The sequence below is a fragment of the Dromiciops gliroides genome, chromosome 1 (genome assembly GCF_019393635.1).
Source record: "Dromiciops gliroides isolate mDroGli1 chromosome 1, mDroGli1.pri, whole genome shotgun sequence".
Classification (NCBI taxonomy): Eukaryota; Metazoa; Chordata; class Mammalia; order Microbiotheria; family Microbiotheriidae; genus Dromiciops; species Dromiciops gliroides.
The window spans coordinates 1,953,322-1,977,119 of record NC_057861.1 but is presented as its reverse complement, the minus strand read 5'-3'; the positions used below and the strand labels follow the sequence as shown (position 1 = coordinate 1,977,119).

General features: G+C 51.4%; 1 protein-coding gene across 5 annotated transcripts in view; it reads right to left on the bottom strand.

Moving 5' to 3' along the window:
* Positions 1-23,798, bottom strand: part of MED15 (mediator complex subunit 15) — a 71,594-nt gene that overhangs the window by 9,485 nt on the left and 38,311 nt on the right. For all 5 annotated transcript variants that reach the window (XM_043964644.1, XM_043964636.1, XM_043964652.1 and 2 more), the window contains 7 exons: positions 21,888-22,175; positions 21,413-21,604; positions 8,203-8,339; positions 7,858-7,985; positions 6,942-7,076; positions 6,700-6,763; positions 5,401-5,467 (listed from right to left, as the gene is read on the bottom strand). In XM_043964644.1, coding sequence (XP_043820579.1) covers positions 5,401-5,467; positions 6,700-6,763; positions 6,942-7,076; positions 7,858-7,985; positions 8,203-8,339; positions 21,413-21,604; positions 21,888-22,175 — 1,011 coding nt within the window. The remainder of the gene's footprint in view (positions 1-5,400; positions 5,468-6,699; positions 6,764-6,941; positions 7,077-7,857; positions 7,986-8,202; positions 8,340-21,412; positions 21,605-21,887; positions 22,176-23,798) is intronic.

The window sequence follows — 23,798 nt, the reverse complement described above, 5'->3', positions numbered from 1 at the left end:
GAGCAAGCAAAGGAAAAAGGATCCCAACCACTGATAGCTACTGCGGGGGTAGAGAATATCTGGGTTCATATTCAGAGGAAGATAGTGGAGCTTAACAATAAAGCCTCTCCTTTTTCAGCGAGAAACGTCAAATGGCCCCAAGCACAAAAAGAGTTCTGGGAAGAACTTAAAAAGGACTTTAACAATCAAATAAGAGAAATTGAGGAAAAATTAGAAAAAAAATAAGAGCAATCCAAGAAAATGAATAAAATTATGAAAAGAAAGTCAAACAAGTAGGAAGAGAGAATAAAAACCTTGAGAAAATAATTCCTTGAAGACTAGAATTGGGCAGGGGGAAGCTAATGACATTCCAAGACACCAAGAAATAATAAAACAAAATTGAAAAAATGAAAAAAAATAGAAAAGCATGCGAAACATTTCATCAGGAAAATAACTTATCTGGAGAATAAATGGAGAAATAATTGTCAGACTATATAAAAATTAGAATTAAAAAAGGGATCTAATACAGTATTACAAGAAATTCCCAAGGAAAACTGCCCTGAAGTCCTGGAACAAGAACGCAAAAATAGAAAAAAATCCAAACATGACTACCTGAAAGAGATCTCAGGAAGAAAACTTAAAGTAATATCATAACCAAGTTTCAATGCTCCCAGTTAAGGAGAAAATATTGGGAGCAACAACAAAAAAATTTAAATATCATGGAACTATAATAAAGATTACACAAGATCTGACAGCTACTGCACTGAAGGACCGTAGGTCTTGGAATATTATATTTCATAGGGCAAAAGAGCTAGGGTTTTGACCAAGGGTAACTTACCCAATAAAGTTAAGTATAATCATGAATTTTAAAAAGGACAATTAATGAACCGAAAGACATTCAAGTATTTGTGACAAAAATAGCAGAACTTAAGGAAAAATTTGACATATAACAACCAGGAGAAATGTAAGGTAAACATTAAAGACCGATTATAAGGGACACAACAAGGTCAAATTGTTTACTTCTTAAATGTGAAAATATTATTAGTACACAACTGTCATCATTATTTGGGTAGTTTGAAAGGAAGGCTTGGGCTAAGCTGAGTGTGATGGGGTGATTCTTAAAAAACAAAACAGTATGGGGCGGCTAGGTGGCGCAGTGGATAGAGCACCGGCCCTGGAGTCAGGAGTACCTGAGTTCAAATCCGGCCTCAGACACTTAACACTTAACTAGCTGTGTGACCCTGGACAAGTCACTTAACCCCCATCGCCTCACTTAAAAAAAATAAAATAAAATGAAACAGTATAGGGAGAGATAAAAAGGAGCAATTATCTCATACAAATGAGGCATAAAGGGAAAAACTGTTACAGGAGAAGCTAGTAGTGCTGGAACCTTATTCTCATTGGGAAAGGATTAAAGAGGGAACAACACAAATATCTCTAAGGGTAGAAAAGTCTTCTAAATTCAAAAAGAAATAAGAGGGCAAGGGGATAGGGTTGGGGGAGAGGATAAGGGAGGGATTCTTGGAGGAGTGGATAGGTTAAGGAATAGAAGGGCAAGGTAGTGGGTAGAAGTAAAGCAGAAGAGTGGGGGAGATAGGGTAAATAGGATGCAAAGGTTCATGAGGAAAAAATAGGAAGGAGGAAAATACACAAACAATTATAGCTTAGAATGTAAACAGGATGAATTTAGCCATAAAATGGATAGCAGATTAAAAATCTGAATTCAACAATATGTGGCTTTCAGTAAACACTGTAAAAATGAGAGATACAAAGATAAAATAAAGGGCAGGAGTAGAATTTATTATATAAAAAAAGCAGGGATAGTAATCATAATCTCAAAGTTAAAGTTAAAATAGATTTAATCAAAAGAGTAAAATAGGGAAACTACACTGTGTCAGCACTATTATTCAATATTGTTTTAGACCATTAAAAAAAAACACTAGACATTATAAAATACTGGAGCATATACCTGCTAAAATAGACACAGGAACAATATGAATATAAACATACAAATAAAATTAGATCTAAAAAACTGACGCAGGGGGCAGCTAGGTGGCACAGTGGATAAAGCACTGGCCCTGGATTCAGGACGCCCTGAGTTCAAATCCGGCCTCAGATACTTGACACTCACTAGCTGTGTGACCTTGGGCAAGTCACTTAACCCTTATTGCCCCACAAAAAACCAAACCAAACCAAAACAAAAAAACCCTGAAGCAACATTTATTGTTCATAGGTAGGAAAAGCCAATATAATTTTTAAAACAATTTTACCTAACTAATCTACTTTTTCAATGCCATCCCAATTAAATTACTAAAAAATTATCTTACTGAGTTTGAAAAAATAATAACAAAGTTCACTTGGAAGAACAAAAGGTCAGGAACTTCAAAGAAACTAGGAGCTGGTTGATTTAGAAAAACATAAGAAAGACTTAGATTTATGAAGGTAGATGCTATTCACTTTCAGATAAACAGATGACAAGTAGAAATAAGCATAGCACAGTCTTACATATATGAATTAGTGCCTATGTGTATATATGTACATGTTTATAGATATCGATATAGCTCTATCTATAGATATATATCTGTGCTTAGTAATAGCTTTCTTTAGGGTGGGGAAGGGGGAAAATAAAGTAAAAAGTGCACAGCACAGAATAAAAAAAAAGCCTACAAGGAGGCAAAGAAAAGCTGAGCAGCTCTGAAAACAAGGTGTAGTATATTTAGAAATTTTCTTGAAATGGAAATTGATTGTTTTATATTGAATCCTCTCATGTTCTGCTGTGTACATGGCAATTTTTTTCTTTTCTCATTTTGTATTTTAAGTCTAAAATAAATTTTAAAAATTTAGTTAAAAAAAGATAATTAAAAAATTTAAATGAAGAGAAAATAACAAATGAAAAAAAAATTAGAATTATGACCAAAGGGCCACAAAACTGTGCGTACCCTTTGACCCAGCAATACCACTGCTAGATTTGTATCCCAGAGATCAAAGACAAAGGAAAAAGACTATCTGTAAAAAGATATTTCTTGCAGGTCTTTTTGTAGTGGCAAAGACTTAAAACTGAGGAGATGTCCATCAACTGGGGAATGGCTGGACAAGTTGGAATATATGATTGTGATGAAACACTGCTGTACTATAAGAAATGGAAGCAGGAAGGTTTCAGAACAACCTGGGAAGACTTATAGCAATATTATAATAATGATCAACTGTGGATGACTCTGCTACTCTAAGCAATACAATGTTTCACAGAAATTTAAAAACTCATGATGAAAAATTCCATCTATGTCCAGAAAGAACTGATAGATTCTAAGTACAGATTAAAACATATTTATTTTTCATGGTTGCTTTGTTTTTGCAACATGGCTATTTCCAAAATGTTTTGCACGACTTCATATCTATGATGGGTATGGGAGTGAATTAGAAACTGAAAATCTTTTTTAAAAATTTTATAAAGAAATTTATAGGGGGCAGCTAGGTGGCGCAGTGGATAAAGCACTGGCCCTGTATTCAGGAGTACCTGAGTTCAAATCCAGCCTCAGACACTTGACATTTACTAGCTGTGTGACCTTGGGCAAGTCACTTAACCCACATTGCGCCCCCCCCCTCAAATACTCTGAAGAAAATTATAAATAGAAAAGAGAAGAAATACATGACATGGGGGTAGGAGAGAAAGGAAGATTGGGGGAAATTATTTCACATAATCAGGGTACATAAATGGCTAATTATACCAACAAGGAAGATGAGGCAGAGGGAGTGTCTGACACTTGAACCTCACTCTCATATGAACTGGTCAAAAGAAGGTGGAATAAACACATATACAAGGTTGGCTGTGGGAGGGAAATGGAAGAGGAGGCAGAGGGAATCTGAGGGACGGTAGGTTAAGAGACAAATTCCATGTTTATACAAAAGTATTTATAAGGAGTTGGCAAAAAAGGGGAACTGAGGGAGTGTTCACAAACTAAGGAACGGATAGACAAGTTACGGTGTGTAAATGCGATGGAATTCTCTCGTGCTGAATTCTGATTAGCACAAAGATCAACCAGAACTCCAAAGAACTAATCCTGATGAAGCACGCAGCCAGGACCTGCTAGAGAGGTGAAAGATTCTGAATGCGGTTGGCCTGTAAGCCTGCCCGCCCTTCGGCCACGGACTGGCTGCCTTGAATCCCTGAGTAAGCCTGGACCAGAAAGCTCCAGAGTTTAAGTCTGTTTAAATGCCTAGACCACATTGAAGGCAGTCTGCTTATCCTGACGCACAGGATGGTGGTGGGTGGGAAGAACTCTGGGCTCGAAGCTCCTTCTGACCTGTGCTCCCCCTTGCACGTCCCTTCCCCATTCTGTGAAGTGAGGCATGTTCCCTGGGGCCAGCCGAGTGGAATCGTGGGCCCTGAGTCAATGAATGGCCACTTGTGACGCCATTCTGAGGCCTGTTCCCCAAAGAAATCAAAGACAAAGAGAAGCAGGGGCCCATATGCAAAGAAGGATCCACAGCAGGTCTCTTCATGACGGTGAAGAACTGGAAACCAAGGGTGTCCATTCGAACTGGGGGGCAGCTGCACAAGTTAGCGTCGGTGAGCAATGTTGAAGGGACGGATTCAGAGAAAATGGGGAGGGTGGTGTGAATGGACGCAGAGGGAAGGGGCAGAACCAGGAGAACAGTGTGTCCAGACAAACCAGTCTGAAAGACTCCAGAGGACCCATGAGGAAGGAAGCGTGCTCTTGACAAGGCATGAACTCAAGATGCAGAATGAGATCATTCTGGATGCAACCAATACGGGAGTTTGTTTTGTTTGACTAAGCTTATCTGTTACAAGGCTTTTGCTTTTCTTTTTCCAGGTTTGGTGGAGATAGAGAAAGGAAAAAACACCTTTCATTAGAAAATATAGTGGCAGCTAGGTGGCGCAGTGGATAGAGCACCGGCCCTAGATTCAGGAGGACCCGAGTTCAAATCCGGCCTCAGACACTTACTAGCTGTGTGACCCTGGGCAAGTCACTTAACCCTCACTGCCCCCCCCCCCAATGAAGGGATTGGTGTGACATTCTGCACTTGTGCGAGACTCTAAGATGGTGCTAGAGAAGACCAGTATCATACTGTGCGGAGAAGTAGCAGCCATCTGCCTGAGACTTGACTCCAGTTCCCTCCCTATGCATATGCACAAGGCTCTATTCATGAGATATAATTCTAGATAAACCAGTTTGTGTCCGTGAGCACAGGTCCCTCACCTTTCCTCTCTGCCCTGGGGTGCACACTCAAGGCAGGTGCCTCTTGATCCCTTGAGCATCTCCCCCCTACCTCCATCAGGACCACTGAAGCCTGTGTGCCAAGCCTGCAGCCACCAGGGCTCCCCAGCTAGCCTCAGCTGGGTATGCAGTACCCATATCAGGTCACTAGGTGCCAGGCCCCTGCATGCCCTCCCACACTCACCACAGCCATGTCATTCTTTAGCTTCTCCAGAGCAATCTCACATTTCTGGAGGGTTTTCAGGGGGCACCTGGGACAAGAGAAGACAGCCATCAGCCTGACCCCAGGTATACAAGTGGGGCCTTTGTGCTGGATACGGCCACCCCGACCCAGGGCCTCACCTTTGCTGCTGCCCAGGCAGCTCCCCCAGGCAGTGACGTATGCACCAGCTCCCTGCCTGCACTCCCACACAGCCTCGGGCTGACCAGCACTGGGCCTGCTCTGAGGGCATTCCTGCCACCTCCTACCCTGGTCAGCCCATAGCTGGACCCCTGCATTCGGTTCAGGCGTGCCCCCGGATGAAGGGAAGGAAGCCAGCCAGCTCTGTGTCAACTAAGAATCAATGAAAAGCACACGGGAATATCTGGGCTGGAGAGAAGACTAAAGAAGGAAGGCGAGACCAGCTATCTCAGAAGACACAGCTAGAAGCAACAGAAGAGGCAGATTTCAGTTTGACGCCAGAAAGAGATGCTTCTTCACAGAGTGGATTTCCAGGAGAGGTGAGGCGTCCCCTGCACCTGAAGATTTCTGAAGACTTGGTGTGCGCTCTTGGGGCAAGGGAATGCTAGAGAGGAGGCTCCGAATCAGAGGGGACTGGACCAGCTCCCCTTGGGGGGAGGGGCCCTGGACCTGGAGTCTGCAGGCTTGGTTTTTACATTTGCTCGTAACCCAATAGAATTGGTTTTCTTTGAAATCCCGGGGTTTTATTTTAGGCATTAAAAAACATTCTCCTCAGCAGGGTCCACAGGCTTCACCAGACTGCTCCATTCATGAGCACAAAAAGGTTAAGAACCAGGGCAGCTAGGTGGTGCAGTAGATAAAGCACCGGCCTGGATTCAGGAGGACCTGAGTTCAAATCTGAACTCAGACACTTGATACTTACTAGCTGTGTGACCCAGGACAAGTCACTTAACCCTTATTGCCCCACAAAAAAAAAAAGAAAAAAAAAACCCAAACACATTAAAGGGGAGCAGCTAGGTGGTGCAGCAGATAAAGCACTGGCCCTGGATTCAGGAGGACCTGAGTTCAAATTTGGCCTCAGCGACACCTGACACTAGCTGTGTGACTCTGGGCAAGTCAACCCCCATTGCCCCCGCCAAAAAAAAAAAAAAAGAAAAAAAGAGTCCAAGTTGTTTGCTCAGTCTGAGCAGAGAAGAGGGAAGAGCCAGCTGCACCACCTGGGGATGCCGGTCATAGAATGAAGCGACTGCTGAATGCTTTGTGTAGGCCCAGGAAGGGGAGGGGAGGGGACCCTCTGCTTACCTCTTGGACGGGTCGGTAAGAATGTCCAACAGGCTCTTCATCTTACTGAGATCCTTCTTCCGTTCTGAAAACCAGCAGAGGCCAGTGAGAACTGCCCACAGCCCACCCAGGGCCCAGGCTGCAGGTGGGTGGTGCCCAGGAGGCCCCCAGCCTCTCCATTAGGAGTGACACCTGCCCGGAGTGTTTTACCCAGGGGTGATTCTGCCCCCAGCCACAGCCCCCCAGCCCCCTCCTCTGGGCACCTTCATTCTTGTCAATCTTGTTGATCATGCGCCGCAGGGGCTCGATGTACTTTGACAACTGCTTCAGCTTCTCCAGGTACTGCTGCTCCTCGGCCTGGCTGGAGCTGGCCGGGCTCAGGACCGAGCTGGGGTTCACTGCAGGGGGAGGACGGCAAAGGAAAAGGGCTGCTTCCTCTGTAGCGGCCCAGGTTCCCCCTCCCCTTCCCCCCACCTCCCCTGAATTGGCGGGCACCTTGCCCCTCTACCCATAAGGCTGGGAGCTCCTTGGAAGGAAGGACCAGAAGGTGTCAGTGTGGCATCCCATTTGGGAGGGAGGACTGGACGCTGCACACAATAAGGGCTTCAATTTTTTTTTTAAAGTGAGGCAATTGGGGTTAAGTGACTTGCCCAGGGTCACACAGCTAGTAAGTGTTAAGTGTCTGAGGCCGGATTTGAACTCAGGTACTCCTGACTCCAGGGCTGGTGCTTTATCCACTGCGCCACCTAGCTGCCCCAGGGGCTTCATTTTTGCCAAATAAATCCTGGGCTCAACAGATGGTCTTTGTGAAAAGTGGAGCCTATAGGCAAGAAGGTGTGGCTGGGAGCGGCAGGGTCTACACATGTTCTTTCTAAGCACCCCAAGCCCAGGGCTGGGGGGAGGGGGGAGACTGGTCCAGGGCTCCATAGCCAGCACAGACACTGGGAGTCGGAGTGCCCCAAGATGCCATGAGGACACGCCTCACTGGGGGACTTTGCTCAGAGGGAAATGACTCTGGGTCCTGCCCATAGTGGCTTGCTCCCAATAGTGGGGGGCTCATACAGGCCCAGCACTCCATGGGCAGCCAAGACATCCCAGTTATAGCCAGACTGCAGAATGGACATTGAGGTCGGTCTTTTCCAACCCCCAGCCACTGCCTCCCACACCGTGGGGACTCACCAGGGGTGTTGAGCGGCCCAGGGGATGGAACACTGAAGGTCTGTGGAGTGCGGGCAGAAGCTGGACTCTGAGAAGGCTGCGGAGAGGGGCTGGGCAGGAAGCTGCTGGGAGATGGAGCAGGACCGGAGCTGCACAGAGACAAGCGGACAAGGTGCCTCCAACTGAGGGGAGCTCATGGGAGGCCAAAGAGGCCCCAGGTGGTCAGGGCTGAGGCCACCCCCAACGAAGGGATGCCCAACAGGTCGGGAGGAGGTGGAAGAAAAGATCTGAAGGAACAGGGGGAGCCGAGGTCACGGAGCACCTGCCATGGTCACAACGAAGGCACGGATCGAGCCAGAAGCCTACCTGACGTTGGAGTTGGGCTGGGAGGAAGGCTGGCCAGGCTGCGGAGATGGCTGCGGGGGAGGCGGCATTGCCTGGGGGGTCTGAGCTTGCTGGACGGGGGATGGAGAGGACATCATGGCCATGCTGCTCTGGCTGACCTGAAAAGAAAAGGAGATGGCCTCACGTTCCCCGTCACGCACGGGTGCCCCACAGCCCACAGCGCACATTCCCCGTCCCCCCACCCCCATCTCAATTTTCCTGTCTCTGTCTTACACACACATGCACACACATGCACACACTCTCCCATTCTCACACACACACACGCGCGCGCACACACACACACACACACACACACACACACACACACACACACTCTCTCTCCAGGGCAGTCTTCTGCTTCCTTACACCCATAAGATTACAGATCCAGTGCTGGAAGCGCCCTCCGAGGCCATCTCGTCCACCCCCTCCTCTTTACAGAGAAGGACTCTGAGGCCTGGGGAGGGGAGGTGACTTTCCAAGGTCACACAGGTAAGGAAGCAGGCAGCAGAAAGGACACGAAGCCAGATCTCAGGCCGCCAAGGCAATGTTCTCCCGTATCTTCTGATTTCTGGCATCAGGAGGGCCTTTATTGTCAGGCCCGAACAGGCCCAGCCACCGGTCCCACCTTCCTAGACAGGCCCTCTTCACTACCACTGGGACCGAATGACCACAATGGGCTCCTCCCAGGGATGGCCACTTCCAGCCTCGTTCTAATTCGTCATATTCAGTCAGCTCCTGTCATTCCACTGCTCAAAATGTTTCCCAAAGCTGACTGGCCCTGCCCCACTAGCCTCCAGTGTCCGCCTTCAGGCATTCTCTGGTCCCTCTGCCCACAGCCAGTGACCGCTTGCTCCCCCCGCCGTGGGCTATGAGTTCACTATGGTCCCCAAGCCGGCACACCCTCCCGTTCTCTCTTGCTCCCTGGCTTCTCCCTGGATGCCCCTCCCATTCCTGAGACCTCACACAGCTTCTCAAATGCACGGAACCCGTGACACCGTGTGTGAGTTACTCGGGGTACCCGGCTCTGACCCTCCCTACTCACAAAAAGAACAGCTAACGCATGGAAGTCCATGCGCATCATACATATGATCTCACTGGAATGTGGCCTGCGTGTTAGCGTCCCCATTTACAGGTGGGGAAGCAGAGGCTGAGAAAGGTGAGGTACTTATCCAGGGTCACACCCCTGGGTGTCTTTCTGACTTCAAATTCATTACATTCTCTCTTTCCTTCCAGTGTCCAACACGGTGTCCAGCTTAAAAAAGGCTTCTCAATGACCTCCCTGAAAAGGGCTCCCAGTGTAGGAACTGCCTACGCTGCTCTGCCCGCTCCCAACTGCTGCCTTCTGGGGCCAGGAAGAGCCCAGAGGGCCTCCTCAGCCACGCGACAGCCGTCCGAGCTCTTCAGTGTGTCGGTCACATCTCCCCCCACCCCCACCCCTAGGCAGGGAATCTGAGCTGGACAGGGCTTCCCCTCAGCCACCCCGTATTCCAACCCAGCCCAACAGAAATCCTCTCAGTAACACTGCCACCTTGCCGAGTCTTCCTCTCAGTTCCGCCCTCTCCCACACGTCAGCACATCTCTCAAGCCCTTGGGGTTCCCAGGTCAGCCCCCTCCATCCTGGGCATCTCCTTCCTGCCACACGCTTTCCTCGCAGGGTCCTGAGCCCAACCACTCCCTTTGCTCGTACTGCCTACTGACCAATGCCAAGGGCTCCCCAGTGCCCCAGGGCCTCTGCCGCCATGCACACTGATCCTCGGCCCTCAACAAGCTGGCAAAGGCCTAACCAAATGCTCTCTGCTTGGCAGAGGATGCCACCTGCGTGTGACTGGCAAAGCAGCAGGCCAAGGAGGGAGGTCCTTGTCCTCCACCTGAAGGGTATTTTCAGTGATTACCAGGAGCTGGCAAGTCGGGGCAGGAGGTTTTTCTGGGCACGCTCCTAACTCCTGGGATAAAGGAATCCACTGTGTGGCACCCTCCCCTAGCAAGGTCACAGTCCAGAGGCCACTCAGCACTAATTGAAAGACCTTCTTCTGACTTCTGAAAGGTTCCTTACGAAGAACTGTCCTCTAATGTGAGGAACTGGTAAAGAAAGGCAGCGTCAAAGCATCCCGTGACGATAACAGAGGGGGCAAGAGGCAGGCAACAAGGCCAGCGCAGGAAACCGTGAATGAGGGAGCTAGCCCCTTGGTGAGAAGCCCAGCAGGCAGGACCACGGCCCAGGGGAAGCGTCCTCCCAGGCCTGGCTTTCCTCCTCCAGACAATGAGAGGCCGACTTGCCAGCCCAGGTCACTCGCAAACCTGAGTCCTCCAGAGCGAGCGCTTCTCCAACACGCCCCCTCCTGGCTGACTTCCACTGGAGCTGGCCATCTCTGGGGTTAGTCCGTAGGCAACAAGGACAAAAACACAAACATGTGAGGACTCCTTCACTACTTTGCTAAGTGAAATGTGAGGCGATTAGTCTGATGGCTTTTGTCAGAGGTTATTGCAGATCTGATAAAAGAACAAGCGCTGCGACCGTGGCGGCCCCACCTCACCGTACCGTGACTCCAACATGGGAATGAGGCTGGGGGGACCTGAACATCTGCGGAGGCTCCCCAAAGCTGGCCACAAAATACCATTTTTTGGCCATAACAGCCTATAAGACATGCTTATGTTAAGCAACATTTCTGTTTATAGAAACCACAGGAGGTATTTCCATAAGCTCAGTTCCTACTCTCAAGCTGGCACATGCCTGGGACAAGCCAAAATACACCCAAGATTCAGTCTGATTCATGCCCCAAACCAAAAGGCTTCTATAAAGACCCTCCCTCCCTCACTGCCTGTCATCCCAGACCTTCTGGTCTGCTCACGCTCTCTCATAATTTAGTTCTGCTCTCGGTGGCCAATCCGCCTTCCACACCAACAGACATCAAACATCCCATCCTTGGGATTCTACTTTAAGAGAGCTATGCCCCGACTTTTCAGTTTCGCTTTCAAAACTGCTTCTCCTTAACCCCCTATGCATACCTGTGAAAAGTACAGTATCGGCTTCTCTTCTGACTTTTGGCAGTGAAATCTTTAAGATTCAGATCATGGATGGAGTCTAAGTGTATCATGACATACAGCATTAGATGTGGTTCTCATTCCTAGCAGACCACTCTCCAATATTCTCCAAACTTATTAGGAAGGGGTTTACTTTAGCTCATTTATGCTGTGAGGTTTTGGGGTTTTTTTGAGGGGCAATCGGTGTTAAGTGACTTGCCCAGGGTCACACAGCTAGTAAGTGTCAAGTGTCTGAGGCCGGATTTGAACTCAGGTCCTCCTGACTCCAGGGCCGGTGCTCTACCCACTGCGCCCCCTGTGCTATGAGTTTTACCAAATACTGGTTGGATTATTGCTGATTTTTCTGTCGCCTCTGTTGCACTGATCTCATCTTCAGCTTATTAGCCAGTACCACATGGTTCTGATTGCTGCTTTAGAACATGGCTCGAGGGGTGGCTAGGTGGCACAGTGGATAAAGCACTGGCCATGGATTCAGGAGGACCTGAGTTCAAATCTGACCTCAGACATTTGACACTTACTAGCTGTGTGACCTTGGGCAAATCACTTAACCCTCATTGCCCTGGGGAGGGGGGGGGAATAGAACATGGCTTGAGGCCCAAATCCTCTGTATTGTTTGTTCCTCTCCAAATCAATCTGTGTTATTTTGTCTCTAGTGCTGTCAGGTATTCCTTCAACAGGGTAAAAAAGTTTGTAAATAGAGCACCAGCCCTGGAGTCAGGAGTACCTGAGTTCAAATCCCGCCTCAGACACTTAACACTTACTAACTGTGTGACCCTGGGCAAGTCACTTAACCCCAATTGCCTCACTAAAAAAAAAGTTTTTAAATTAACTCTGGTAACACTTGTCATTTTTATGGTAGTGGTAAGACCCAGCCATGAGCACTGAGCACTGCAGCTCAGCTGCTTTTATTTCTCTGAGGACTTTCTTATTGAACCCATACAAATAAGTGTGTTTTAGCAGACTAACTTCCCAGTATTTTATGCATCTTATATTTGCCTTAAGTGGGACCTTCCTTCTCTACTATTATCTCATTAATTTTAATGATTTTGTTGGGCAGCCTGTGACTTTGCCGGAGATACGGTTTCCATTAATCTCTTAAAGAACAAGGCCGACCTCAAAGAAGACAGATGTGAGGATGTCTCTTCCCAGCCCTCCATTTCCTGTGCAGAAGTGGGAGGCTCATGGGCATGGAACATTGCATCTAATGTCCATTTTTTTCGGGAAATTTTCTGGAAATTTCTGGAATCACTATTATAAGGAATGGTTTCCTAGGAATAACTCACAATGTTCTTGATGTATCTGGAACCCTGAGCACCTGCGCACTGTGCTTGGATACGCAATACCTGCATTTGAACCTCAAGACTCTGACCTTCAGGTAGCTAAGGACGCTGCCCGCACACACGACTGGTACCTTTAGAGAACATTTGATGCCTGTGAAGTCAATGGTGCCACAGCTGGGAAATCTGTGGAGGTTCATGAGCCCCGGGGCTCCGGGGCGAGGAGAGGCCAAGACAAGAACTCCAGAAAAGATGTCTACCCTGGCAGGGTGTGGGGGAGAAGGGGCTTGACGCTGGCGGAGAGTACGGCCTGCTTCACTTCTGTGTTAGTGTCCTGAGCGCCAAGCACACAGCAGGTGCCTGAAGATGCTTTTGCTCTGCTACCGTCATTCCACAGCCCCACGATCCTCTCTCTGCCTATAATTTCCTGACACAACCTAGCACCACATGAGCCGACTCTCTGCCCTCATCCTCCTCTTCTTCTAGTCCATCGGTCAAGTCATTGATTATGTGCCAGGCCCTGTGTTAAACAATGAGGATACAGGGAAAGGAAACAGATGGTCTCTGTTCTCCAGGAGTCCAGTGGGGGAGACAACATGTGAACAACTCTGTACAGACAAGACCCCGACAGGATCAGCTGGGCATAGTCTCTGATCCAGCAATACCACTCCCGGGTCTGTTTCCTAAAGTGACGAGGGAAAAGGGAAAGAACCCATATGCTCTAAACTCCTTCTAGCCACTCTCTTTGTGGTGGCAAAGAACTGGAAGTTATGGGGATGCCCACCAAGTGGGGAATGGCTGAACGAGTCACGGTCTATGATCATGATGGAATGCTACTGTGCCGTAAGAAATGTGGTGAGCTCCATGACCTTAGAAAAACACGGAAATACTTGTATGAAATGAGCAGAACCAGGAGAACACTGTGGGTATAACAGCAATGTTCGAAGAACAGAAGAACCACCATGAACGACTAAGTTATTTTGAGTATTATAAAGACTCAAAATAACTACAAAGGACCCATGAAGTTAATAATCATTTCTCTCAGAAGATGCTACCCACACCTTACGTAGAAGAATGCACAATATGGTTTGACATCTACATATCTTATGTGCAAGTATATAGACGTGTGCCATTCCACATATATGCCAAAAGATGGCCTTCTCTGGTGTGGGGTGGGGAGGGAGAAAGGGAGACAGTTCAGATCTACATACCCCACTTACAGACATACACATCTGTACACATCTCCAGTGTGCAACAGCAAACACGCATGCCCAGGCACCCCCCCCCACATACATACACACATAGCCCACACACCATTCACACACCACTCCCAGACACCTACAGTCTCACACACACACACACACCCTCCCACATATACATACATACACACATAGCCCACACATCATTCACATACCACTCCCCCAGATACCAAAAGTCTCACACACACAGAGAGGCATATACAACACCCCCCCCCACATATACATACATACACACATAGCCCACACGCCATTCACACACTACTCCCCCAGATACCGAAAGTCACACACACAGGCGTACATACAACACATACACACATATGCACCCTTTTGGGAGCCTAAAGAGGAAAAATCAGTTATCTGATATATTCTGATGTAACTTTCTTTTTTTTCCTCTGGTAGCCCCTGAAGGTGGGTGAAAGGCTGGCCCAAGAAATGGCTTCTTGCTGGGTTTTTCCCAAATCTACCAGACAGGTCAAATATATACAACTAAAAGGTTAGCTCCAAAAGCCACACTGGTTCTATTTTTGCACGGAGAGGAATGGGGGTGGGTGGGTGGGTGGGGTTTGTGTGTTAATCTGGCCTAATACTGAGCCACAGCAGCAACCCCAGAAGGCCAAAATGCACAATAATGGTTACAGGGAAAGGGGAAAGAACTAGAAAGGGGAAACTCCCAGCTGTGCAGTAAGGGCGAAGCTTGGCCCCCCCTAGAGACACTTCTTCCCATTTTGAAAGGGTGAGGGGTAATAAGTGTGGAGTACTGCATACATGGCAAGGTGGCCCATGTGGATTGGCTTTGCTCACAAGGCTGGACCTGGAGTCAAGGAAACCTGTTTTCAAATCCAGCCTCAGACACTCATTAGCTGTGTGAGCCTGGGCCAGGGTGGGGGGCAGGTGTTCTGGAGATTTGACCAGTGAATAAAGGGGCACATCTAGACCTTCTGCTTCTCCTCATAGGATCTGGAGGGAGCTTTCTGAATCTCCTAAGGGCTAACCCTTGCTCTTGGTACTGGAGGAAAAGGGAAGTGGGTGGACTACTTAGAAGAAAATGGGGAGAGGCTGAGCTGAGCTCTCCGGGGAGCAGGTAAAGGTCAAAGAGTCTGTGAAAATGTGTGAGCCTCCTAATTATGTATTATGTGGGTGCAGGATATCTACAAAGCTTAAAATTTCGCTGAGACTTTGGGCACCAGTGAACAGGGTCAGTGAAAGGAAAGGCTGGGTCAGAGGGCTATGAGCAATGTGAAGGAGGGGGCTCACGTTGGGGGCGAGGAGGTGATGGGAGTCCGAACTATGCCTCGAATCAAGCATGTCAACGAGCAAAGGCTGGAGAGGAAGGTAATCTACAATCAGAACATCCAGGAAATGAAGGAAAGGCTCCCAGCGATCAGATAATTAAAGAAGCAGAACACCGACTGAATGGGAACTCTGTGCTCAGGGTTGGGACAGCAAGTCCTAGCAAGAGGTAAGAGCCCAAATGAGGTAACTCCAGTGCCTGAGATTAAATGACGAGGGAAACTAGCGTGAAAAGCCCAAGGGCTCTGTGGGTGAGGGCTGGGAGAGGGAAGGTCAGGAGCCTCCACTTTAATTTGGGGGAAGGGGAGGCCCAGGAAGTGTGTGTGTTGGGGGGGGGAGCCCTGGAAAAGAGAAATCTGAGCTGTAAGCACCAGAGAGCAATGATTCTGGCAGCAGCCCAGAGGATGAAGACCTTGCAGGAGGTGCACTAGCAGGGAGGATCATGCTCTTCGCCATCTGGGTGGTGGAGCAAGGGGAGACGGCAGACACGAATGCCGTCGGAGGCAGGATTTTGCAGCTGATTGGCATCAGATGGTAGAGGACCTCCAACATTGGCAACAAACAGAAAGCTATGTTTTACTGGCCTCTATCTCACTCTAGAAAAGGGGAGTGATGGGATGCCATCCAGCATCCATCAGTGGCTTCCCACAAGATGTCACTCAGCCACACATCTGCACCCTGGAAGCGGCTGACCCCAAACAAGTGCGGCAGCTGACAGCGATCCAGCCCTGTGGAATTTCCTCTAACTGGATTCAGCTCCAGGCTCTAGCTGCCAGTCAAGGCCTTCTGAGATCCTGAGCCTGCTGTCCAGTGTGCTGGCTCACCTGCCTCCCCAGCTCATACCACGTGGCGGTCTATTGTCCACGGATGAGGCAGCTGGACAGCCGCAGGGCCAAAGGCCGAGTCCTCCAGCAGGGACGCCAAGGCACAGACACTAACATTTCATGGGTTTTCAACAAACCTTCCTCTACTTGCAAAAAAAGGTGTAAGAAGCAACAACGCCCGTTTCCTCCCCAAACTCGTCCGGTGCGCTGTGCGGGTCACTGAAATGTCTGCCCCAGAGCCGCCTGTCCCAGCACATGCCCCCACACAGGTGATGTACACGTGGCCCTGAACTGACATTAGTGAGGGTGTTCAGAGTACGCAAGGCTTCGCCTGGAATCCTAGAAAGCTGAGTCCCAAGACGGGCCTCTTCTACCAGAACCAGACAAATGAGCACATGGAGAGCACCGAGCAGCAGGGACCGCTTGGCCCTCAGAGCCTTCCCCCAGAAATGAGGTGCCCACGCCAGCCCTTTCCTCTCTAAGTGCTGGCTGGCACCCCCCTCCACGTACAGGGCCTGCTGTGCTCCAGAACAGGCGGCGTACCAGCTCCGTCAATACCTGTGGCGCTGGCCGTCCGCCCAAGGGCACGGCGACAGGTGGTATGGCTGGCGGGAACCGTGGTCTTATTGGCATCCCACCTCGGGGCATGGCTGCAGTCGTCATCTTGGAGGACAGAGGGACAACAGACAAAAGTAATTGCCAAATGGGAAGTGCGGGCAGGCTCTGGGCAGGAGGAGAGGCGCGGGCAGGCTCTGGGCAGGAACGTTACTGAGCTTTGGGCAGGCAGACAGGAAAGGCCCAGGCAGCCAGAGAGAGGAGAGGCCTCCAGGAGAGTTTCAAGGTGCAAGCGTCCCATCGGCACAGGGTCAGTCCTCCTCATCAGGAGGTGCAGCAGCGCAGACAAAAGCTTTCTTTGGGGAACGTCGGCAGCCTCATCTTTCGGCTTCCTTGTTAAAAATCCAAACATCTTGAGGAGTTTGAAAGGAATCTTGGGAACACGTGTGCTGAAAAAGCAGACGGCAGGGCTCCGGGGGCCCTTGGCGTCACTGAGCCCCACCTGCTCAGTGGAGGGCCCGTCCGAGGCTCCACAGAGAGAAGCAGGACTCAGACCGAGCTCCTCCGCCTCTCGCCTTCAGCCCCAACAGCCCTGCTCCTTCCTGGCCCTGCCGACAACCGCACAAGGGAATGTTTCCATTAAGCCTCCTGGGGAAAATGCTTCCCCTGCTGCACTGACCGGCTCCAAACCCCAGGGGCAGCGACACGGAGAGAGAAGCCAGTGACAGCAGCACATCCTCTCCCTTGGCTCAAGACTCTCATTCTCTGTACCAAAGGCCTCCACTCAGAAACAGGTTTTATGAAAAAGCCCGTCTCTCCTCTTCTGACCCACAACATGGGGCAAAGGGATAAAAGGAGAAGCCCCCGAAGGTTCACTGAATGGGCTTCAGGTTGGTTTGCAAAAGCCGAGCCCTTTCCTTTATGGTTTAAGAAAGAGGAGGACGGTGAGGGGCTGGCGGTCGGTGTGCGCTACAGGCTGATACAAAGCGGTTTAAGTCATTTTGGACTCACATAACCTGCCCAACAACCTGCGTGTCTATGTGTGTGCATACACCTCTGTGGGCAGGTGTCTGCACATGCATGTGCCTATGTGTGAGTGCACACGCATGTGACTCTGTGCACACATGTGTGCATGTGTGTGCCCATGTGCATGGGCACACTCTGTCACCAGGCCCTCCATGGGTCATCTGGAATGAGGCGTTCACTCTCCCAGCATTCCAGGGAGGGCGCCGGTGAGAGGAAGGAGTGAGGCAGGCCGGCAGCACATCTCTAGATATGGAGAGGATGCGTGTGCTTGACAAACCATTCTGATAAATAAAGCCAAGCAAGGACAGTGCATGACCAGCAAAGAAAAGCAGGAATTGGCAGAGAGAACAAGCAAGCGTCCCATCGGCACAGGGTCAGTCCTCCTCATCAGGTAGCGGCGTCCTGTCCTCTTCAGTCCATGCAGTGAGGGGGAAGTGGCAGGATTCCAAAAGGAAAGATAGCAAGCATTAGGCCAAGACCTGGGAGGGCCCGGGCCGTGCTCCTGGGGGCCTCTTCCCAGACACAGGGCGGGCCTGCTCACACCTCAGAGGAACAGAAATGAGCCGCCCCCATGACAGAAGGTGCCCCACACACTTAGATGCCAACGACCAGGCCACCAAGTGGCCATCAAAGCTCTGGATGGCAAGAAGGCCCTGTTGTCCCCGCAGGGTTTGGGAGAGGAATCTGAAAGGACGGCTCCATCATAAGCTCCCCTCTTTAGAACTGGAAGGGATACAGAAGGTCACGGAGCCCCCCAAGCCCTAGGCCAGCCCTCTCTCCTCTAGAATTAGGCATCAAATACCCCAGACTCTGGCCTGCAGAGAGGACTAAGAAGGATTCCAGTTTCTCTTTGAGACATGGGGAGGGGTAGTGACCAGGAGGTCACTGTAGAACACCAGCCATGCCCCTTCCTCTCCAGGGTTGCCCCGCCCTCACAACGTCCGGGTGAGGGAGGCGGGCCCAAGGGTTGTTCTCCCCAATTTACAGAAGAGCACACTGAGGTTCGGTCAGTAAACGGCAGAGCCTGACCTCCTGATCCCAAGTGGAGACTCCGCCTGTTTCCAGGCTAAGAAGAAGGTCCTTCCCCAGCGGGAAGGCAAACCTGGGCCCAGCTGCCACAAACCCGCCTGACCCATGCACACTGGCCCTCACCCTGGGGAGCTGCTCCCAAGAAACCAGGGAAGGGGCAGACTCCGTACCGAGGGATTTGGGGGAGCTTCTGGCCCATCCCATCACCTCCTGGGGAGCAGTGCTCCAAAATCAGGCAGTTACACCCCCATACCTCCAATCCACCACCCCGCGACGCATCCCAGCCCCCAGTACTCAGCCACAGCAGGCGGCCAATAGGCTGCGAAGGCTGCCACTTAACCCACACCAAAACACGTGGCCAAGGAAGGGCACCTTCCTCTCGAGCCCCATCCAGCCTGGATGGGCGGCCTGGCCTGTGGCCACAGAGTCACTTGCCGACATGCTCTTGAGGGCCCTACCCCACGAACAGCCAAGTCTCCGTGGCTCCAGCTCAGGCTCCCAGAGAAAGTACTCCTGCCCCCTAGGATCCCTATTTAAGCTTCTGTGGGCTTGGGTGGCTCCAGGGGCTGGCGCAGCCTTCTGACGCAAAGCTGCTTAACAGAAGATCTCGGAGGGAACGCCACGCACCAGGGAAGCTCACTTTGAGCCTGGCCTGGCCGGGAACAGGATTTACCTGTTGACGGAAACCTTTGAGAAGGTTTACCAACTCAAGCACTCAGAGTTCCCTGCCCCCACGCCCCCAAGGGAGAGACCCTGCACAAGCAGAAGGCACAGAGCACCCCAGCAAGGGCAGGACCACCAGCAGAGCCACTCCAAAGCCAGCCCCTCCCTTTCTCCTCCACAGTGATCTGGAGAGACTCAGAGCCCAGAGCTCAGCCAAGGAACAGGGGATGCCGCCCCCAAATTCACTATGGGCACAAGCCAAAAGTCCCCACCAAGCTCCCAAGCAAAGAGCCCAGGGAGCCAGTCCATCTCTGTCACTCTTTTTTTTTTTTTTTTTGCAGGGCAATGAGGGTTAAGTGACTTGCCCAGGGTCACACAGCTAGTTAAGTTTCAAGTGTCTAAGGCCGGATTTGAACTCAGGTCCTCCTGAATCCAAGGCCAGTGCTTTATCCACTGCGCCACCTAGCTGCCCCCGCTCTGTCCATCTAAACAACGAAGTATACACCCCAGGGAGAGGAGGGCAGCTGGTCACTCCAGACCAGGCTGGCCACACCCACCCCAAGACAGAGCACCAAGTGCCAACAGGCCAGGCCCTGAGGTGGGCAAGGGCTCCTTTGGAGAAGGCGGTGGAGGAAAAGAGGGCAGGCAGGCAAGGAAGAAAGGTGGCAAGAAAAGAGGGTCCGCTGTTGGCAGAGATCTGCCCTTCATGAAGACACAAAAGGCCAGCAGAGTCCAAAGACTTCCAAAGTCCAGGAGAATTCAGTCCGAAGCTTGGCTGGGACCCTACACCCCCTGCTACTTCACAGGCTGCTGCCATGGCCGTTTCCAACACCTACCAAGGGGCAGTGGGCACGAACGTGAGAACGGGCTCCTTTCAGGGGCCTGCACGGTGACTGAAGGACAGAGGGATCTAGTGGTCGGTCTGGTTGAAAGAACAATTACTGGATGGGCCGCACAAGAACCAACTGTAGGAAGACTGTGAGGAAGAGCCGGGCTCTTCTTTGTAAAGGGCCACGCTGCTCAGCTGAATCTGGGGTGTGGCCAATCCAAGGCCAACCTGGGCACCCAGTCCGGGCACGCTGCCCTGGCCCTGCCCAGAACAGGTGGACCTAGTCAAGACACACTAACAGGGGGTCATTAGACCCTCGCCCCATCACTGCCCCAGGGCTTCTGCAAGCACACAAAGGCAAGTTCCTGAAACAAGGACAGATCAATGCCCCAAAAGCTCAGAGCTGACAGACACCATTTAGGTGAATGCCCTCACATTACAGGAGGAAACTGAGGCCCACATGGGAAAGGGACTTGCCCAAGGTCTTGTTTTTACAATATTTCTAAAACCAGTTCCAACTTAGTAGACAACATCTACCTCTGCCAAATGATACCCATGACGGGCACTTCCTACGTGAGGGATGAAGTGAGTGAATGAAAGGTCAGCCCTCAAGGCTGCCCAGCTGGGTCACTCCTCACCCCAGATGGCCTGGGCAACGGACCATGATCTGGGGTTCTCCAGAGTACAGAACCCATGGGGAGGAATCACCTTGCTGTGTCTGATGCCAGCTGTGCCCAGCACCCCCAGAGCTCGATCCCAAGGAGACAGAAACCGCTTAGGGCCAATCTCTTGTCCCAGCCTCACCCCATCAACTCAAGTCTGTGGATTTCCTGAACGGAGCCTTTGGGCAGCATGGCAGTCTGGTCTCCACCACCTGCCGAGCTGGCTTCTAGCCCTCTGTAAAAGGCCTGCTGGTGCTCATGACTGCGGCCTCTAGGTCAGTCTCAGCTAGGCCGTCAGCCTGCCTGCCCCAGAAGAAAGGGGGAGGTGAGTGGGAAATGGAGGGACCTTGGTGGTCCTTGGAGAAGAGGCCACCCAGCACGGAGGCATAGAAATGCCGTCAGTCCCCAAGCCTGTTTCCTCTCTGGTGGTCACTGCCCTCTGCTTTTTCTCAGGACAGTCCTTCAGGCCCCTAGGCCCTGACACCCCAATCTCACAACTGAGGAGAAGGTGAAGGAGAAGGTGAGACACGCTCAGGTTCTCTGTTCAGACCAAGGGAAATGAAGATGGACACAAGATGCAGACCTGTGTCAGTGACACGCCCCCACACCCATCACAGGGGCACCCAGCAGGGATGAGTGCAGACATGCAAGAAAAATCCTGCTTCCCAGAGCCCAGAACAGTCTCCAATTCCCTCCTCTGAAGAGGCCTGACTTCATGCACTTGCTGCTCCCCTACCTGTCCTCCTGCGGCCGCAGCGGCAGCAGCGGCCATCTGGGCGACTTGGGCGGCCTGGGCTGCGGCCGCCTGCTGCTGCTGCGCCTGCTGCTGCTGCTGCTGCGCCTGCTGCTGCTGCTGCTGCTGTGCCTGCTGCTGCGCCTGCTGCTGCTGTGCCTGCTGCGCCTGCTGCACGACCATCTGGGCTCGGACCTTGAGGAAGAAAGTGAGTAAGTGCTGATCCCGAGGCCGACAGACCCAAGCACCAGGACCCAGGCTGGGGAGCTGGGAGGGTGCGAGGGCTCAGTGTGCCAGGACTGAGCTGACCAAGCACCACGCCGGGCAGGCCCCTGGGAGCGAGCTGCTTACACCCCCCCAGCCTCCATTCCTCCTGTAAAAGGGGGAAGCCCGCGGCTCATCTCTAGGGAGCGCGTCCCCACCCAATCCGCGGCCCCCGAGATCGGTCTCGGCTCCCCTACTGTCCACGAAGCCTCACCTGCATCACTTTGAGCTGCTGTGGAGTGAGCATCATCTGCCCAGAGAGCGACTGGGCCTGAGGGACCAAAGGCTGGGCCGGCTGGGCCTGCGGCGGGAGCTGGGCCTGCTGGTTCTGAGCCACCTGCTGCTGCTGCTGGGGCTGCGTCTGTGGCGGCGGATGGTGGTGCAGCTGCTGCTGCACGGCCTGGGAGGGCGGCTGCTGGGGCTGCATGGCCTGCTGCTGCTGCTGCTGGAGCTGCAGCTGGGCGATTCGCAGCTGCTGCTGCTGCTGTTGCTGCTGCTGCAGCTGAAAGCAAAAAAAGAACATGTTCCCTGGTCCCTGGCAGAGCCTGCAAGCGAGGCCTCGCACCCTCTGGGGCAGCGCTGGGCACACAGGGAAGGCAGGGACTCTGGCGAGGGGAGGGCTGCAGGCCTGGCCTGGCTCCCAGAGGGCAGCTCAAGGGAGCAGTGTTACCATGTGGCCACAAGGGACAAACACCCACGGGAAACTGTGGTCCCTGCATGTGCTGGCCTGGCTCAATGAAGGAGGCGAAGATGACCTTCGTGTAAGAACTCAATTTAAAAATAATAAACCAAAACATGTGGCAAATGAAAAGGAGAATCCAGAAGGGGGTGCAGACGTCTCCTGCTAGCATTCCTTTCTGTGCAGTCACAAACCAGCTCTAAAGGAGGTGGCGAGGGGCAATCAGAAGACCTGGCTTTGACCCTCAGATGGGTCATTCACAACGTGGGCAACTTCAGGTAAGTCCCCCTCTCTCGGCCTCAATTTCCTAATCTGAAAAATGGAGGCAGTAACAACAACTGCAGACTAACTTAAAGGGCTGTGGCCATAATGTGAGTGGACACTGTTGGCAAAGGTGTCCCTCCCCCCTTCAGGGTGTTAGCAGATGCTCTCGGGCTGTGACACCAATACCCCAGATCTAACAGGAACTTCTCTCAGTGGCGTCTGTCGGCCTTGCTGCACACCCGCCCACCAGGGCCCAGAACGCACAGAACCTCCAGGTTCTGCAGCCTCATGTGCTCGCCCCTTCCCACCAAACCCCCCACCTTAGATGTACTTGCTCCGTAGAGTTCCCACTATACAGGTTTTTATACCCACTACTTGTCTCTCCTATTAGAGTCAGACCCTGGTGAGAAGGGATGCCTCTGTATGTCTGTGCCTGGCCCACAGTAGGAACCCATCTGGGAGAGCTACGGTTTCCAGCACTCGTAGGCCATCCTTCCTGCCCTCTGTGCTTTAGGAGACAGCTTCTCCGAGTGGCTCGTCCAGTAGAAGGCACCACCTAGTGGCTGACCTCCGATGGACACTCGGCTGGACGAGCCCCGGGCCCAGCAGCGTCCCCGGCATCCGCTCCACATCTCTGCTGAGAGGATGAAATCAGTGGCTATGAGTCTAGACAACCGAGGGGACAAACTGAATGACGGATCTGGTCTAACAAAGAACAAGAGCCAACTTGAGCAAGGGAGACATTTCAGAACTTTTCTGAAAAGAACACAAAATCAAGGGGAACCTTCTTTCAAAAGATGTAAAACATCACAGGGTTATTTTAAAAGGGTCAATAAGAAAGTAGGCAGGGGCACCCTTGGAAAAGGGGAATTTGCTTCTGGTCGGTCTCTCGCCCCACACAGCCCATTGATTGTTAAACCCTGACTCTCCTATCATCTCCTCTCTCCAATGATGCAGCCGTGGCAGGGATGAAGCGCGACCATTCCTCGTCCATACAAATGCCCGAGCTACTTCCTCAGAAGATCTTCTTCTGGTTCCTTGGGTTGGCATTTAAAGGCTTTGAAGGGGAGTAAGCTTCACGGAGCCCCTTCTGCATGCCAAGTGCTGGGCACAAACATGACTGCATCGGGTCCTCATGACGACCCTGGCAGGCAGGTGACGGATGATGAGGAAACTGAGGCA